The sequence below is a fragment of the Palaemon carinicauda genome, chromosome 14, assembly GCF_036898095.1.
Source record: "Palaemon carinicauda isolate YSFRI2023 chromosome 14, ASM3689809v2, whole genome shotgun sequence".
Taxonomy (NCBI): domain Eukaryota; kingdom Metazoa; phylum Arthropoda; class Malacostraca; order Decapoda; family Palaemonidae; genus Palaemon; species Palaemon carinicauda.
This window is the reverse complement of record NC_090738.1, coordinates 45000459-45018947: the sequence shown is the minus strand read 5'-3', so window position 1 is coordinate 45018947 and position 18489 is coordinate 45000459. Positions and strand designations below refer to the sequence as shown.

Here is an 18489-nt window from a genome sequence, read left to right as displayed (position 1 = left end):
CTAATACAGTACAGTGCACAGTAACGAATGTTTATTAACGATAACACGTGGCGTACGAATGTACTGTAAACACTAAGTCAAACAAGCGAAAGCACACAATGTCTGTTAACGATACCGCGGTCGGAACGAAAAGAGAGAGAGAGAGAGATGAACGCCCGTGCGTAGGCAAGCTGGGATAGTTGCCGACCAATAGGAAAGCAGGATCTTATGGCGTCAGCTAGCGTCTGAGTAGGGAGATAACCAATGGGTGAGCGGGAGGCTGTAAGTGAGTCTACCCAAGTTCAAAGTCAGGCGGCGCGCGCTTTTTAAAATTACTCTCGGCGAAGAGTTGGGATCTCGTAAGGTTTTCGTATCCTGAAATTTTATCCGTATCCTGGGGCATAAAAATCTTCGAATCACTTCGCATCCTGAATTTTTCGTAAGCAGAAACTTTCGTATCCAGAGGTATCACTGTATATATATTTTAAGCACCAGGGCCTCCAGGCCCCTAATTTGCTTTCCTTTAAGATACTCATGTATCTTTTATTTTACAGACTGTATGCTGTGCATTGACGGCATGTGCCGCTGTCATCTTCCAACCCTGCGGCCATGACATGTGTCATTCACACGCCCACTGTTCTGTCCGAGTGGATGACTTAGCTGTATGGCATCCAGACGCTTGTGTAGTCTGCTACACAATAACCTCCACCCTAACATCTGACTCGGTGAGTACATTTTCATTGATACAGACTTTAGGGAGTTAACATTAATTTTAAATATTAATTTTAAGGCCACTAGTCCTCTGGACTTCCCGCATGCCTTTCACTTAGTGTCTACGAAGTCCTTGGACTTCTTCACTTTCTTTGGCACAAATATCCCTCGGGTTTCATTATTGATTGTTTCCCATGTCTTTTCATCACTGTCATATACATGTTGATCTAATTTTACGGGTTTCCACATCCCTCTTTTTTTATATTAAACTCATCAGCTCTGTTATTTTGTGTTATTCTCTCTTCAGGTAGTTAGCCATATTGGGTCCCCATTCTCTGGTAAGATTTCACTGGGCGACACGGGTCGGAGCCCAGAAAAGGGATTTTGACGAAGGAAAAATATATTTCTGGGCGAGAGACCCGTGTCGCCCAGTGAACCCACCCGTCCCTCCCTAATTGGACCCCAATCTGGGGTGCTATAAGGAGTGACGTCACTGGCGTGGGATTGTTGGTACTGTAGTAGTGGGAGGTGGAACGGCACCTCGCTGGTCGGGGATTTTGACAGGAGATATCTAAATGGTACGAGGCCTCTGGTTGTGATTTATCACGCCCCAGTATTATATATCGACACCTTTTATAGGTGAGCGAGCTGGGTTCAACCTGGCATCCCTATGCAATTTTTTCTCTGGTAATATATAGCAGTTATATACCTTAGAAATGGTGCTAAAGGAGCATTTCACTGGGCGACACGGGTCTCTCGCCCAGAAATAGATTTTTCCTTCGTCAAAATCCCTTTTAATTTTGATATGAAAAAAATTATTTTAATTAATCACCTTCAAAAGTAACCATTTATTTTTAGATTGTTGGCAAAAATTCTCAAAAACTATTATCACCAACTGGTGATATCCAAGCCACTGTCTTTTTCACGGTGCGGTAAATATAATGGAATCATTAAATTGTTGTATTTATGTTGAAATGGTAATATGTATTTCATATAACATATTGCTCACAAATTAGTTTTTTCCCATTCTTCTGACTGAAAGAAACCTTTACATGGTAATTTGGTTATTTATGAGCATTCTGAACTACAGCTTCATCTCTTTAGCATAGCCTACCTTACTTTCTAAAAGGTTTAGGCAGGCGTAATAAATAACTAAAATTTTTGCTAAATCATGACCCTGGCAGAGTTTTCAGAGCAGCAAGATTGATTGACTGATTAAAAGTTATCTGGAATCATAAGAAAGCAAAAAGAGTGAATCAAATTTTTCTTTATATGATTTGCATTGTTTGTTCCCACCCTTTGATGTAGAACAAAGGTGAGGGTTACTTATTCCAAAATATTTCTTTTAATAGCTTAAATTATCAAAGTATTGGATAGTGTTGTACCAATCATAAGTATTTATTATGAGTATAGGATTTGCTGAGGAAACTGGTGGGTATAGGACTTCTGTTTATGAATCAAATGACTAGTCAATCTGGGGACTAAAGTTAATAATTGTACAAGAATTAAAACAATTCGGAACTGATGAGCCTTTGCCTGGCTTTTTGCTACCCCATAACACTCAGGTAGGCATGTGTTATTAATAACATATAATATTATGGAAATAGAATAGTAATATAGTTAAAAGCTGAAATGTGTTTCATGGTTTCAACTTTTATTTCAAAGACAAATGATTATGGTCATTCTTTAGGAGGTACAACAAATAATTTAAGGGCTCCATAAAATGTTTTACTTTATCTTTATGGGCAACATTTGGGTTAGAGACAGATTCTCCTTTAAGCATTAGTCCTGGCATATGATTTCTTGGGGCTTCATTTGCAAGACGGCCAGTGCAATAAGGGCCCTCTAGGCACAAGTCCAAGTTTGAGTTTTCTTGTCACTTTATTTGTGAGATGACCAATGCAATATCAGCTCCAGTTTATTCAAAAGTATAGCAGTTACAACTAACACCTTAGGCACTCTTTAGGGCAAGCCATTTCAGATTTTCATAATAATAAGAGCAACTCAAATAATTTTGTCAGTTGATGTTTATAATAGTCGAGACACTCAACAATTTCACTGATTTTTTAAGCAAGTCCATGTAATCCAACTTTATCTTAGGATAATGCTTAGATAACAAAGTCTAAGATAAGAGACAGAATTACGTTTTAGCTCTAATTTTTCAAAATGGTATGGTAGCAGAATGTGTTTGAACATTCTTTTATTGATAGGTTGTATTATCAAATGTTTACAGGTTGTAAATTTAGGAAGGCAAGAAGAGTTGATAAGGATCTAAATTGAGTAAGTTTGTTGCCTGGTTACCACTTGCTCACCACTGGGTTAATATGATATTTAGTAATGTGACCTAGAGGTGAGACTCGTCAAAATAATTGAAGGTCCTTGTTGATTTAAAATTGCACGGATGAGAAGGTGGCGGGAGAGGTAGCTCATCAGGTGCTTCTTCCCTAGGTTATGAGTTCTACACTGGCAATCTCCAGAGGAGAACATATGTAAAGGATTTTTTCTTTTGTTAAACATTGAAACCGCATGATTTATAGATGCAAGAAATATGACCTAGAGGTAATAAAATATATAAAGCTTTATTGTTAAAATTTCATTTAAACAAAAGTTTGATAATTCACTCAATAGAAAGTATTAACAAGCTCACCACAGCTTTACTCATAAGCAAACACTCAAAGCAATAATTCTATTTTGTTTAAGTTAAGCTGTCTACTATCTATTTTTATAGAACAGTAAATACTACTGGTTTTATGTCTTAAGTTTTAGATTTTAGTTATAGGGAAATGTAAGTTACTAAGGGGTATATACATACTTCTGGAGTTTCAAAGTAGGACAAGTTATCAAGAACTCAATGAGAAAATAATTACCAACCAATCTCTATCAAGAGTAATACAGTACTGTACTGCAAATAACCAGGGGAAATTCTGGACAGAATTCAATGGTGCTGTAAATTCTTAAAATTCCAGGTTCCAGATGTCACAAGAATACTTGTTAGACTACCATACTTTTTCTGTCTTTGGAAAAACTCAGTCTAGGGACATTCGAAACCAAGAATGTGAGCAAATATGAAAATGATGGGCTGCCATGAATTCTGAAAGGCTTTCCATTCTTTGCTTTGCTTATACAGTATTATTTTTTCAGTTATCGTTAACCTCAATTCAATATATTTCTCAATAATTCCAACACAAAGTCTGAAATTCTATCCAGAATTAAATAAAATTTTAGTGCAATACGTTAACCTCAGTAAAAATCTCAAAGAAAAGCAGATATAAATTAGAATTGCTAAAACTCACCATTAATTTACTACCTAGAAGAAGACGGGCCTTCTCTTCTTCATTCGGTGTAGCAGTGTCATCAGCTCGGAAATGGGCTAAATTTAACTTATGTTTGATTGCCTGTAAATAGGTAATATGAATTATTTTACAATACTTAAAGATAGATATACACTTATTTTCATTTTCATACATCTAGTATACAAGGCAATGTATACTGGTGATCATAAATACAAATAAAAATCTCTTCTTTACAAAACATCTATCACACTTGTTCTTAAATAATAATGCACCTACATATTCCTAATCCTTATCCCATCTCTTGTATGCTAGTTGCCTAAATATGAAAAACCCAGAAGTGGGGCAGAAATCTGGCATTACAGTAGCTGTTTAAACATACAGTACTATAATGCTCAAATGGTGTATACATTTGAATGAGGTTACAATATCTATGCTAAGTACCCATTTACTCGTAAAGTTAATTTACAAGCTACAGGTACAAAACTAACTCCTTTATATGTGTATGTATTTCTAAAGTTTAAGACAAAATCTTAATTAATTGTGATTATAGTGTAACTTAGTCAAAATTTAACTGATTAAGAGCTGTAAGGAACATTGCAATGAGTGAGGTGGTCATTACTACACAGATCAACAAGAGACTTGCTTACAGGAAGCTCCCTATTTCGTTTTGTAACATTTTCTTCTTACTCTGTATGCAAACAATAAGACATACAGTCACAATCAATAATCTTTGGACAATTGTGTATGTGTGAGTTAGCATAATCTCTAATCTTTAAAAGTAGTGCCTGTACTTGTCCAGTGGGACAAGGACCCAGTAAATGTAAGTTACATTTGTTTACATAAATGGCATAAATAATAATTAAACAAGTTTATATCTTTATGGACACCTAACGTGATCTCTCAAATACTTCAGCTCTGATATCCATATAACTGGAGCTATTTACCAAGATTGTACAGTAGTTGGTATATGAGGAAGATACACATAGCTAGGTCCCAACTTGGAATAAATCTAGTAAGACAGTAATGGGTGTGTGAAACATGATTTACGTGGGAATGTTAGTGCTACAAGATCAATAAACAGGCTCTGAAAAATTATTGTACAGTATGCAGCAAAACTGGTGATACTTTTTTATTTTTGCTTCCGACACGTGTTGTTCTTAAGTTGCCACTTAAGTGTTAAATCTTACATTTCACTTTGTAAACATGTATATGTATGAGACAACGTTTATTACTTGTTATGGATAATTTTATCATTGAATAATATTGGATTGTTAAAAAAACATTTCATGCTAAAATGATACTTAAGAACAAAAAATTTAATATGTTACTGTAGCAAGAATCTCTTTGTCAACGTGACTCCGCAAGAGTCAGTGAGACTAGTCTTTCAGCTGTCTGTCTGGATAGAAGGATTCATGTGGGGAAAGAGGGCGTCTAGATAGAGAAAAGTTTAATCAGAGCGATATAGTCAATTGATAATCTATGCATCTGGGGTATAATATAAAAGTTATTACTTATTTTTTGCTTATGTCATTTTGCGTATAAAACAAACGTTAGTTAAGACTGTGATTTCAAAACTTGCAATAAATTATTAAAAGTCAGAGTTTAGATTATGGTTAATGCTATTTATATAATTCTAGTCTCCCAATAGGTTTTTTCAGTTAGAGGAAAAATAAATTAATAAATAAATAAATAAATAAGCAAGGTGGAGAGTGGAGAGTTATCTTCGCTATTAGAAATATAATTAAATCTACCTTTCTATTATTTTACTTTTACTTTACGAACGGAAGACTATAATCAGGTCAAGCATATTCAACCACAAATGTTATGTGCAGATTCTACAGAAAGACAATAACATATTTTAAATTATATTAATAATAATAATAATAATAATAATAATAATAATAAGAATAATAATAATAATAATGGTGATGATGATGAGAGGATGGCTCTGGAGTCTAGGCCTATGCTATTGGCTTTATATCTCTTTGTCTACTTCTGTGGTTGTGCAACGGGGTCTCTCACCTCCTTGGATGGCTTTTCAAATTTTCTCCTTCATTGAATCATTTAGCCATCTATAAACAGTTGTTTTGTTGATGCTGAGACGATTGGTTATTTAGATTTTTTTTTTAGATAGAGAATCTGGTGAAATAAGCTCAACTAGAGTTACAGTTATCCGGTAGCTGCTGCGCAGTTCTAGCCATATTTGACAGATGACTTCCTTGTGAGAGTGCCATCGTGAGACTGCCAGTTGATGTCCGGTTAGACCCTGCCCACAACTACATCTTCGATCATTCTTTACGTTAAATACATAACTATGGTGGCTAAAAAGTTAGACTATTTAAGCAATAATTTTCTTTATAATTTTTATCATAATTAAAGATTATTGGGTTAATTTTTTCATAATGATCTAGTTGATGCTTTAATAAAAAATATCCCATAAATTCTTTGAAATGATATTTTGATTATAAAAAAATTTTTGAGTATACTTACCCGGTGAATATATAATAGCTGACGTCTCCGACGGTTCGACAGATTCCAAAAACTCGCGAGCGATCGCCGTGAAGGTTGCGGGTGTGACCACCAGCGCCGACTATCGGCCAGATACCGCATATACTTGTCAATTTCTCCAGTTCTTCTCAGTCCGCTGGGTCTCTATCGGGGAGGAAGGGAGGGCCTTTAGTTTATATATTGACCGGGTAAGTACAGTATATTCAAAAATTTATTTTATAATCAAAATATCATTTTTAAATATTAAACTTAGCCGGTGAATATATAATAGCTGATTCACACCCATGGTGGTGGGTAGAGACCAGTATTAATACAATAAAGGCGTATATGCTCAAGAGTTTTTTGACAATTATTTCATAAAAAACCAACTTAAGTATAGGTACCTGGTAAGGAAGCTGACTCTGACGATTACTCTGCCTCATTAGTCCGCTTTCCCCACGAAGCCCAGCCATCCTCTCAGGATGCTGAAAGACTCCCAGGAGCTGTTATATCCAGGGCAAACACCCTTATAACAGGACCTCATCAATACCCTTAATCTGAGCGCTCTCAAGAAACGACATTTGACCACCCGCCAAATCAAAAAGGATGCGAAAGACTTCCTAGTCTTCCGTACAACCCAAGACAAGATTAAAAACATTTCAAGAGAAGATTAAAAGGATATTGGGATTAAGGGAATGTAGTGGTAGAACCCTCACCCACTACTGCACTCGCTGCAACGAATGGACCCAGGGTGTAGCAGTCCTCATAAAGAGTCTGGACGTCTTTTAAGTAAAATGAAGCGAACACCGACTTGCTCCTCCAAAAGGTCGCGTCCATAATACTTCGAAGAGACCTGTTTTGCTTAAAAGCCACCAAAGTTGCTATCGCTCTCACTTCGTGCGTCTTGACCTTAAGCAAACAACGATCTTTCTCATTTAAATGAGAATGTGCCTCCCGGATTAAAAATCTAATAAAGTACGATAACGCATTTTTAGACATGGGCAATGAGGGCTTCTTAACGGAGCACCATAAGGCCTCAGAACCACCTCGTAATGGTTTAGTTCGAGCTAAGTAAAACTTAAGAGCTCTAACGGGGCACAGTACTCTTTCAACTTCGTTGCCTACGATTTCTGACAGACAAGGTATTTCAAAAGATTTAGGCCAAGGACGAGAAGGCAGTTCGTTCTTGGCCAAAAAACCAAGTTGAAGCGAACATGTAGCTTTATTTGTAGAGAAGCCGATGTTCTTACTAAAAGCATGGATCTCACTGACCCTTTTAGCCGAAGCCAAGCACACCAAAAAAAACGTCTTGAGGGTGAGATCCTTCAGGGAGGCTGAATGCAATGGCTCAAACCTGTCTGACATTAGGAACCTTAGGACCACGTCTAAGTTCCAAGCGGGAGTTGACATGCGACGCTCCTTAGAGGTCTCGAAGGACTTAAGGAGATCTTGGAGATCTTTGTTATTTGACAGATCCAAGCCTCTATGTCTGAAAACAGACGCCAACATGCTCCTGTAACCCTTAATAGTGGGAGCAGAGAGGGAGCGAACATTTCTCAGATGCAGGAGAAAGTCCGCAATTTGGGCTACAGAGGTACTGGAAGAGGAAATAGAGGAGGACTTGCACCACTCTCTAAAGACCTCCCACTTCGACTGGTAGACCTTGATAGTAGATGATCTCCTAGCCCTCGCGATCGCTCTGGCTGCCTCCTTCGAAAATCCTCGAGCTCTTGAGAGTCTTTCGATAGTCTGAAGGCAGTCAGACGAAGCGCGGGGAGGCTTTGATGAAGACTCCTTACGTGGGGCTGCCGTAAGAGATCCATCCGTAAAGGCAGACTCCTTGGAACGTCTACCAGCCATTGAAGTACCTCTGTGAACCACTCTCTCGCGGGCCAGAGGGGAGCAACCAACGTCAACCTTGTCCCTTCGTGAGAGGTGAACTTCTGCAAAACCTTGTTGATGATCTTGAACGGCGGAAATGTGTAAGCGTCCATGTGAGACCAGTCCAACAGAAAGGCATCTATGTGGGCCGCCTCTGGATCTGGGACTGGAGAGCAATAGGTCGGGAGCCTTTTGGTCAGTGAGGTCGCAAAGAGGTCTATGGTGGGCTGACCCCAAGTCATCCAAAGACTCTTGCACACGTCCTTGTGGAGTGTCCATTCTGTAGGGATCACCTGACCTCTCTGACTGAGACAGTCCGCAAAGACGTTCAATTTCCCCTGGACGAACCTCGTCAACAGTGAGATGCCTTGATCTTTTGACCAGATGAGGAGGTCCCTTGCGATGACGAACAGTGTGTGGGAGTGAGTGCCTCCTTGCTTGGAGATGTACGCCAAGGCTGTGGTGTTGTCCGCATTCACTTCTACCACCTTGTTTCGGAGAAGACTCTCGAAACTCGTCAAGGCCAAGTGAACAGCCAACAGCTCCTTGCAGTTGATGTGAAGGCTCCTCTGATCTGACGTCCAAAGACCCGAACATTCCAGACCGTCCAGAGTCGCTCCCCAACCCAAATCCGACGCGTCTGAAAATAACACGTGGTTTGGGTTCTTGACCGCCAGGGACAGACCCTCTCGAAGACCTATATTGCTGTCCCACCAGTTCAGGCACGTCTTTACTGGTTCGGAGATCGGGATCGAGATCGCCTCCAAAGTCTTGTTCTTGTTCCAATGGGAGTCTAGATGGAACTGGAGAGGGCGAAGGTGAAGTCTCCCTAGAGAGATAAATTGTTCCAGGGATGACAGCGTCCCTAGGAGGCTCATCCAACTTCTCACAGAGCAATGGTCTTTTCTCAGCATGAGGCGGACTTTGAGCAAGGGTTGTTCTATCCTGGTGGCAGACGGAAAAGCCCGAAAAGCTAGACTGTGAATCTCCATCCCCAAATAGAGAATCGTTTGGGAGGGAGTCAGCTGAGACTTCTCTATGTTCACCAACAGTCCCAACTCCTTTGCAAGATCCAACGTCCATTGAAGGTCCTGCAGACAGCGATGACGGGATGACGCTCTGAGCAGCCAGTCCGTCCAGGTACAGGGAGGCTCGAATCCCCGATAAATGTAGAAATTTTGCCACATTTCTCACGAGCCTCGTAAAAACAAGAGGAGCAGGGCTGAGGCCGAAGCACAGTGCTCGGAATTGGTACACCACATTCCTGTATACAAACCTCAGATACGGTTGAGAATCTGGGTGTATAGGAATGTGGAAGTACGCATCCTGCAGGTCGAGAGAGACCATCCAGTCTCCCTCTCTGACTGCTGCTAGGACGGACTTGGTGGTCTCCATCGTAAATTTTGTTTTGACAACAAAAACGTTGAGCGCACTGACATCCAGCACCGGCCTCCAACCTCCTGTATGCTTTGGTACTAGGAAGAGACGGTTGTAAAATCCCGGTGATTGAAGGTCCGAGACTTTCACCACCGCTCCCTTCTCTAGCAACTGAGACACCTGCAGCTGTAGTGCCTGTCTCCTTGACTCCTCTCGATACCTGGGAGAGAGGTCTATAGGAACTTTTACCAGAGGAGGTCTTCGTACAAAAGGTATTTTGTACCCCTCCTTTAGCAACAACACAGACTCCCGGTCTGCACCCCTCTTCTCCCAGGCCTGCCAGAAGTTGTTCAGTCTGGCCCCTACCGCTGTCTGAGGACGTGGGCAGTCAGACTCTGCCACGGGAGGACTTAGATCCTCTCCTCTTGCCTCTCTTACTATCGGCACGAGCGCTTCCCTTACTGGGGGCTCTGCCACGAAAGGGCGGGATAAACCTCGTTGCTGGAGTATCGAGCTTGGGTCTTGCGACATAAGATGATGAAGGAGCAGCCTTACGCGCCGACGTAGCCATCAAGTCGTGGGTATCCTTCTGCACCAGAGAAGCTGCAATATCCTTAATCAACTGCTGAGGGAACAAGGCAGATGACAACGGAGCAAAGAGAAGCTCTGACCTTTGACAGGTAGTTACTCCTGCCGAAAGGAACGAACAAAGAGTCTCCCTCTTCTTAAGGACTCCTGCCGTAAAGGTAGCAGCGAGCTCATTAGAGCCATCACGGATAGCTTTGTCCATGCAGGACATAATTAGCACGGATACATCACGGTCGGCCGAAGAGATCTTCCTGCTCAAGGCTCCCAGCGACCAATCCAAGAAGTTAAAAACTTCGAAGGCCCTGTAAACCCCTTTGAGGAGATGATCAAGGTCCGAAGAGGACCAGCAAACTTTTGAGCGTATCATGGCCAGGCGACGGGGAGAGTCTACGAGGCTTGAGAAGTCTCCCTGGGCAGAGGCAGGAACTCCCAAGCCGAGAACTTCTCCCGTGTCATACCAGACGCTCGCTCTAGAAGCCAGTTTAAAAGGGGGGAAAGCAAAGGCTGTCTTCCCCAAACTCCTCCTGGTGATCAACCAGTCGCCTAGTAAACGCAAAGCTCTCTTAGAAGAGCGAGAGAGCACTAGCTTAGTAAATGACGGCGTCGAAGTAGCTAGGCCTAGCGTAAACTCTGACGGAGGCGAACGAGGAGCAGCAGTCACAAAATGGTCAGGAAACAGTTCCTTAAAAATCAGCATGATCTTTTTAAAATCAAGAGAGGGCTGAGCAACTCTAGGCTCCTCTCCATCTGACAAAGTCCCCAAAGGTATATCAGTTGGAAGGGGATCAGCGACTTCCTCATCCGACAGAACTTCGTCCGACAACTGCCGAGTCTCATGATACGGAGAGACATGTCGAGGAGGCAACGCTTGACAGGCAATGTCAACAAGCAACGGAGCAGCAGCAGCAGAAGAGGAAACGACGTCACGTCGCTGCTGAAAGGACTGAAAGTCTTGTGACTGACCAACAACAACAGCTGAAGTTGATTGACGCTCGACGTCACGTCAGACCTGCATTGATTGCAGAGTCTGAGCAGGCAAAACAACCTCCGACTGCGGTGACCGACGCTCAACGTCACGTCGAGGCAACGGAGCCGGTCGGCGAACGTCAGTGCGGGGCTGCGGCGGCAGCAGCTGAACGTCAGTCTGAGACTGTAGCAAAGGGGGATCCATGTCACGTGACTGACGTGAAAGACTAGGCACACGACTAGCATCGCATTTCAAAGTACTAGAAACGTTAGCACTAACGTCAAACGGACGAGAAAACACTCGTTTAGGCAGCTGAAGGCCAGAGTCACGTTCAGCGCACTGGCGACTCGCAAGCAAAGGATCATCGCGAACCTGATCAAAGTCATACTCTTCCATAAGGGAGGCAAGCTTAGACTGCATGTCCCGCAGGACAACCCACTTCGGATCAACGGGAGTCAGAACGGGCCGTGACGTCGGTAACGTCTGCGTTGGCAAAACATTGCCTCTACTGAGACCCTCGGACCCCGTGTTACGCTTGCGCTTAACAGGCGAACAGTCATCCGACGACTGCAAAAGGTCAGAGCTGCCCCAATGGCTACAGCCAGGACGCTGGACCTGTCCTGAAGGGACTGACTTTCGCTTCAAGGGTCTAGAAACCTTGCGCCAAGGTTTCTTGTGCGATAAGTCTTCGGAGGACGAGGAGAACTTAGTCTCAGCCGTCTTATGGTAAGGACGATCTTGACGAGAAACGTCCGATACCAAAGAGGGAACGTCTGTACGTTGGTTTACGCCTCTCGCCCCCTTAAGTCCTACGACATTACTTCTCCCTGGTGCAGGGGAGCCTGAAAGAGGTCTCGGACTAGGGGAGCGACAAGCACGAACAGACGAACCCTCGGTCGCAACACTAAACACATTTTGCGCACTTATCACTTTATCACTTAGATTTTCTGTTTTACCACTCTGACACTTCAACAACTTAACATCTGACATAAGTTGGTTTCTGTCCGATGCTAAGGACTCAACTTTTTCGCCTAAAGCTTGAATCGCTAAAAAAATATCCCGCATGGACGGTTCATGAGTGCTAGTAGGGGGTTCAGGAACAACTACTACAGGGGAAGGATTAGGGTCAGGGGCATGGGAGGAGGAAAATTCCAAGCTTACGAGTATATTTGTCATACTCAAGCCATTCGAATTCCGACAAGACCACGCACTCCTCACACCGATCTCCTAATTGGCAGGATTTACCCCGGCAATTAGAACAAACAGTATGAGGGTCGATAGAGGCCTTGGGAAGACGTTTGTTACAATCCCTCGCACACTTGCGATATACAGGAGAAGGGTCAGCCATTTTGAACAATCAGAGAAAATCCAAGTCAAAACCAAATTCATCAACAATAAACACCAGCCAAAAAAAAGGGTTTCAAGAGTTTAATTGAAGAAAACACCAACACAGCGAAAGCCAATAAACAACCAAAATAAAGTACTTCACCAATTCGGTCGAAAACTCGAGGTCACAAAGCGAGCGGAACCAACTTGTCGACAAGACCGACAGAGAAGAACTGGAGAAATTGACAAGTATATGCGGTATCTGGCCGATAGTCGGCGCTGGTGGTCACACCCGCAACCTTCACGGCGATCGCTCGCGAGTTTTTGGAATCTGTCGAGCCGTCGGAGACGTCAGCTATTATATATTCACCGGCTAAGTTTAATATTTAAAAATCATGCTTAATGAACTGTGTCTTTAATTGAACAAAGTTTCAAAATGCTTCGTCCTGGGAACCTAGTCTAATTAGAAATATGAAGAATCTGAGAGTTGCCAGTTAGTGACTTTCAAATGAAAATCACCGAATTCAGGTATCACCAGTTTTGGTGTATACTGTATAAGATAACTTTCAGGTCTGTTGTAAATTTCAGAAGCAATTTTTTTCAACAGGTGAAAGCCATTAATACTATACTAAAAATTCATCCATTAGCTAGGCTTAAAACTGGCTCAAGTATTAAATCTTGGTCCAAAAGATACTGAATCCCAATGGCTCCTATTGCTTTGTGAAATCCACTGCTGTATTACATAGCTATGCTAGTTCTTTGCTGAGAATAAACCTGGTCTTCAATATCCATCATCCTCACTATATGAGCACCCGATTCATTTTTTGTCTGAAACATTCCTGCACTAATCAAATTATAATAGATAAGCTTTCTCCATCATGAGGCTCAATTCTACACAGTTTTCTAGAAGTTTTATTCCAGCTGTGACCAAGTTATGGAAGGATCTTCCTAATCGGGTAGTTGAATCGATAGATCCTCAAAAGTTTAAACATGCAGCAAATGCTTTTATTTCGAACAGGCTAACATAAGGTTTTTTTTTTTTTTATAGTTTATATACAAAAGACCTGCTTTAATGTTGATACTGTTCTTAAAATATTTCATTTCAATTGTTCATAACTTCTCATATAATTTATTTCCTTATTTCTTTTCCTCACTGCGGTATTTTTCCCTGTGCGAGCCTGGTTTTCCAACTAGGGTTGTTGCTTAGCCTCTAGTAATAATAATAATAATAATAATAATAATAATAATAATAATCTTCATTCTTAAAATAATCCATAATTATCTTGATGGCAGCTTACAAATTTGACAAGACAAAAAAAGAAAAAACTGCCACGATTTAGCCAATCTGGCAAACTGAATGGGAATGATTGCAGCTTAAAAATGCCGAGACAAAATTATAAAGAATAAAAATATTCTTATCACTGAAATTACCAAACAACCCAATTGAGAATTCACAAAAACAATCAATCACAGTACAAAACTATATGTTGGTTCAATCTTAATGGACATAACAAAGTATATAATCATTAAAGAAATTATCGACCTTAATAAGAGCTTGAGTTTAGAAGATTCTTTGTTATCTATTGACTTTGACAGTGTGGACTTGAAATTGAGTTTAGTCTATCAAAGGCAATTCTAGCAAAAGCGGAGTTTAGATTTGTTTCTTGTTAAATTGAATGATTCATTTTTATAAGGATTTTACAAAGAATTTTAAAGTATTTGAAAGGAAGGCCTACATAATCAATTAGAAGAATCAGATCATAAAATAATTTTCAGTTAGATCCTGAAGAATTTTGTTCAACATATTCAATTTCCTTTGAAGTTTATCCACAAATCAAAACAACTCACCTGTGATAACAAAGCTGACTTTGAGTCCTGTTTCATTGCCATAAGGAAATCAAGCCAAGTCCAAGTAACATTGTGGTATTCGAGGGTTGGAATAACGAGCCTGAAGTTGGCAACATCTTCAAGATTTTTCTCTTTCTTTCCTTTATAACTCACTTTAACAGGCAATTCAGGGATTTTGATATAAACAAAGAGTTTATTTTGTTCTGCTCGTTGCTGTAGGGATAGAAAGTAATGCTTTACTTTACTGAACCTAAATATATATAATAAATTTTCATGTTTTATGTTAAAATACAATAATTACCAAAATTTATGATAACAGAAGAAATACTGCATTTTCTTGTAGGGAACAATTTTTTTGGTTTATTGAGATAATTTTACTAATTACCCAGTAACTATAAAAGGAAGAGGAATTTTGACAAAATATTTAGTATACGCATTCTCTAATGCCATACGAAGCTCATTGAATTTTTTTTCAGGATTTTGTGTTTTTCTTCGTACACCCCCATATATTGGTATACCGGCTTGGCCCCTTAAAGATCCTATTTCAATACAAACCCATCTGTTCTACACCTAATCACCTGGAGGCTATCAACCGTATTCTTGAACCTAGGGTTTTTGCAGCCCTCTGGGCTGTCCTTTAAAGGATAGTTTCTAACAGAATGTACAATCATTTTCTGTCAAGGTCGTGAGTTTGTTTATTTTCATTGGTGCCAATCTAAGAATGCATCAATGATAGGAAGTTTTCTTCCTAACCTGATGAACCTTCTATCAAAGGCATCCTCTTCCATCAAACCTCTTCTCTCCATATTATCCTTCATCTTATCTCAATCTCTGCATTCCTCTTGATAATTTTATCATTATATATATATATATATATATATATATATATATATATATATATATACTGTATATACATATATATATATATATATATATATATATATATATATATATATATATATACATATATACTGTATATATATATATATATATATATATATATATATATATATATATATATATATATACTGTATATATGTATATATATATATATATATATATATATATATATATATATATATATATATATATATATACATACACACACACATATATATATATATATATATATATATTTATATATATATATATATATATATATATATATATATATATATATATATATGAATATATAATCTTTATAGTGTTCTTTTATAAAAAATAATTTTCAGTCTAAGCCTTTAAGAGATTTAGATTAATGCTTAACTCTGTACTCAAGCATCTGGGATTACTGCAGATCTATCCCTTACAGGTTATTATAAATGATGTATTTAAAAGGCCTCCAGGAATCAGGTCAACATCTCAGAATCTGGATGTGGTTTTTCAGTATTTAAAAGAGAAAATTTATGAATATTTGTAAAATATTTCCCTTATAGATTTCCCAGCTTAAATGCCTTTTCTATTGACACTGACTTCAGCTAAATGTATAATATACTGCAAGCACCATCTTTTAAGGTAGGCTTTGGGAGTACAAGATGATTTTGTGTCCTTTGCCTTTCTTCAGAGCAAAATTATTTCAATATGATTTGGCCAAATTATGGACATTACAGGTAGTATCCCTAATTTTCTAAGTGGGATTTAAATCTAAATTTGTTCTCCGTCCAAAAATACAATGTCACATTTAGTTAAAAGTTTGGTGACAGAAACTCACGAAGAACTGATCAAAAGCTTATAAAAGCTTTGAAGGTTGAGGTTCAGGATATTTGGGAAGAATTTTAGTCACAGTTCAATAACGTACTTAGAGGATTGTCTATTCATATCTGTTGTACATGTTATAATTATTATATGATCCTATTTCATTCTTGTGCATTATAGGATCCTATTTCATTTATGTGTATTGTGTCGTCTATACATTATGTGCATTATAGGATCCTATTTCATTTATGTGTATTGCGTCATCTATACATTGGCGCTCATTTGTGAGAATGTAAGCAAACAGTGTTTCAGTTTGGCAGCTCATTTACTCGCTGCGTATATGGTACAGTATTATTGTCTATAGACTTTAGTTAAACTTTATTATCTATTATATGCTAGCAGCAAATGGTTCATTAGCTAGCTGTGAATACTGTGAATTTACTAACTGACCCATATATGCTATTAGGTGTCAGTGTAATTTCATATTGAATTTATTTTGACTGCCGATGCAAATGCCATTTCATTTCTCATCATGCTATCTTTCATTGCAGATATTATCATTGTCATGTGATGCCTTCCAAGTGACAATAAACATTTCATGAACAAAAAGTGAATCTTATTTATGATATCAGTGATCTTGCTACATTACAATGCCTGCTGTACAATGCCCCATCGACAATTGCAATTATGTGACCCCCGACCTGTCTGACGCCATTGTTGCTGCCCTACTGACCGCCCATTGCATAAACCACACAGCTGCTGCTCGACCAGGTGCTGCAGCGCAACATGCACAAGTGGAAAAGGTTAAGAGGCCTACCATCACTGCCGCAGGAACCACTGAGGAATGGTCATATTTTTTAATAAGGTGGGATGAATATGTAAATGCCACAGCCATTAACGGGCAAGAAGCTGTTGTTCAGCTGCTAGTGTGTTGTGAAGATCAATTGCGCAAAGATGTAACTAGAGTTGCTGGAGGCAGCCTCCTCGCAAAACCTATTGCCGAAGTCATTGCTGCCATTCGAGCCCTAGCCGTACGTGAAGAAAATGTAATGGTGGCACGGGTCACACTCCATAATATGAGGCAAGACAGAGACGAACCCATCCGAGCATTTGGAGCCAGATTAAGGGGGCAAGCTGGTATATGTAAATTCCTCCTAGATTGCCCTTCCTGCGATAGTGAAGTGAATTATACTGAGCCAATTATTCAGGATATCCTTATCAGAGGCATTGAAGACCAGGAGATACAACTTGACCTGTTGGGTCACACAAATCAAAACATGACACTAGAAGAAGTTTTTAGATTTGTTGAAAGAAAAGAAGCCGGTAAACGCTCAGCGTCTTTATTCACGGAATCCCCAAGCACCGATGCCTCAAGTTCGTACAAAAAATTTAACCGAACCAGGATTGTGAAACATGACTTAAATAAACCTGCTTCTGATGTGAGTTGCTCTTATTGTGGTAAAACAGGGCATGGCAGAAAGGCCCCTGCAAGTCTCAGAAAATCAGAATGCCCTGCATTTGATAAAACATGCCTTTCTTGCAATAAATTACACCATTTTGCTTCAGTTTGCAGGAAGAAATCACCTCAGGCAAGTGGAATACAATCACATGCTGCAATCCAACCTGAAGATAATGCTGTGTTTAATGAACTTTGTTCTGTCACCACATATCATAACAACTCATCCATTACACTTGATCACCATCAGTATGACGCTATGTCAAAATCATGGATTAAAAGGCCCTCTGGGCCCCAACCATTCATTAACCTCAAAATATCCACTTCCTCAGAAGACTATTCCCACTTCGGCTTCAAACTTCCCGCCCCACCGAAAGCAGCAGTGGCTCGAGTAATGGCAGACACAGGCTGTCAGAGTTGTCTGGCAGGTATCCATGCTCTGAATAAACTTCACATCAAGCATTCTGATCTGATTCCAGTTAATATCTCCATGAAAGCTGCCAACAGTAAAGGCATAAATATTCTAGGAGCCGTTATTCTTCGCTTTACAGGTACCAACAACAGGGGTAAATTGGTTGAAACCAGACAAATCACCTATGTCACCGACAACTCTGACAAGATTTACTTGAGCAAAGAGGGCTGCATCGCCTTAGGTATAATCTCTTCCACCTTCCCCTGCATTGGCGAAGCGACACAGGAAACATCATCGACTAATATTCAGACAGAGGAATGCTCGTGCCCCCAGAGACAACTCCCCCCACCACCACCCCAAAAGTTACCATTCGCTGCAACGGAGGCTAATAGAGAGAAGTTGCAGAAGTTCCTCCTAGAGCACTACGCATCCAGCACTTTTAATACATGTGAACACCAAAAGCTACCCA

The 18489-nt window shown here is 39.8% G+C and overlaps 2 protein-coding genes across 3 annotated transcripts in view; one reads left to right on the top strand and one right to left on the bottom strand.

Moving 5' to 3' along the window:
• LOC137653565 (protein hobbit-like) overlaps window positions 1-18489 on the top strand; it is a 572883-nt gene that overhangs the window by 414223 nt on the left and 140171 nt on the right.
• The window catches only part of LOC137653563 (protein hobbit-like), a 107058-nt gene that overhangs the window by 33907 nt on the left and 54662 nt on the right, over window positions 1-18489 (bottom strand). For both annotated transcript variants that reach the window (XM_068387070.1, XM_068387071.1), the window contains exons 6-7: window positions 14458-14670; window positions 3984-4085 (exon numbers count right to left, since the gene is read on the bottom strand). In XM_068387070.1, coding sequence (XP_068243171.1) covers window positions 3984-4085; window positions 14458-14670 — 315 coding nt within the window. The remainder of the gene's footprint in view (window positions 1-3983; window positions 4086-14457; window positions 14671-18489) is intronic.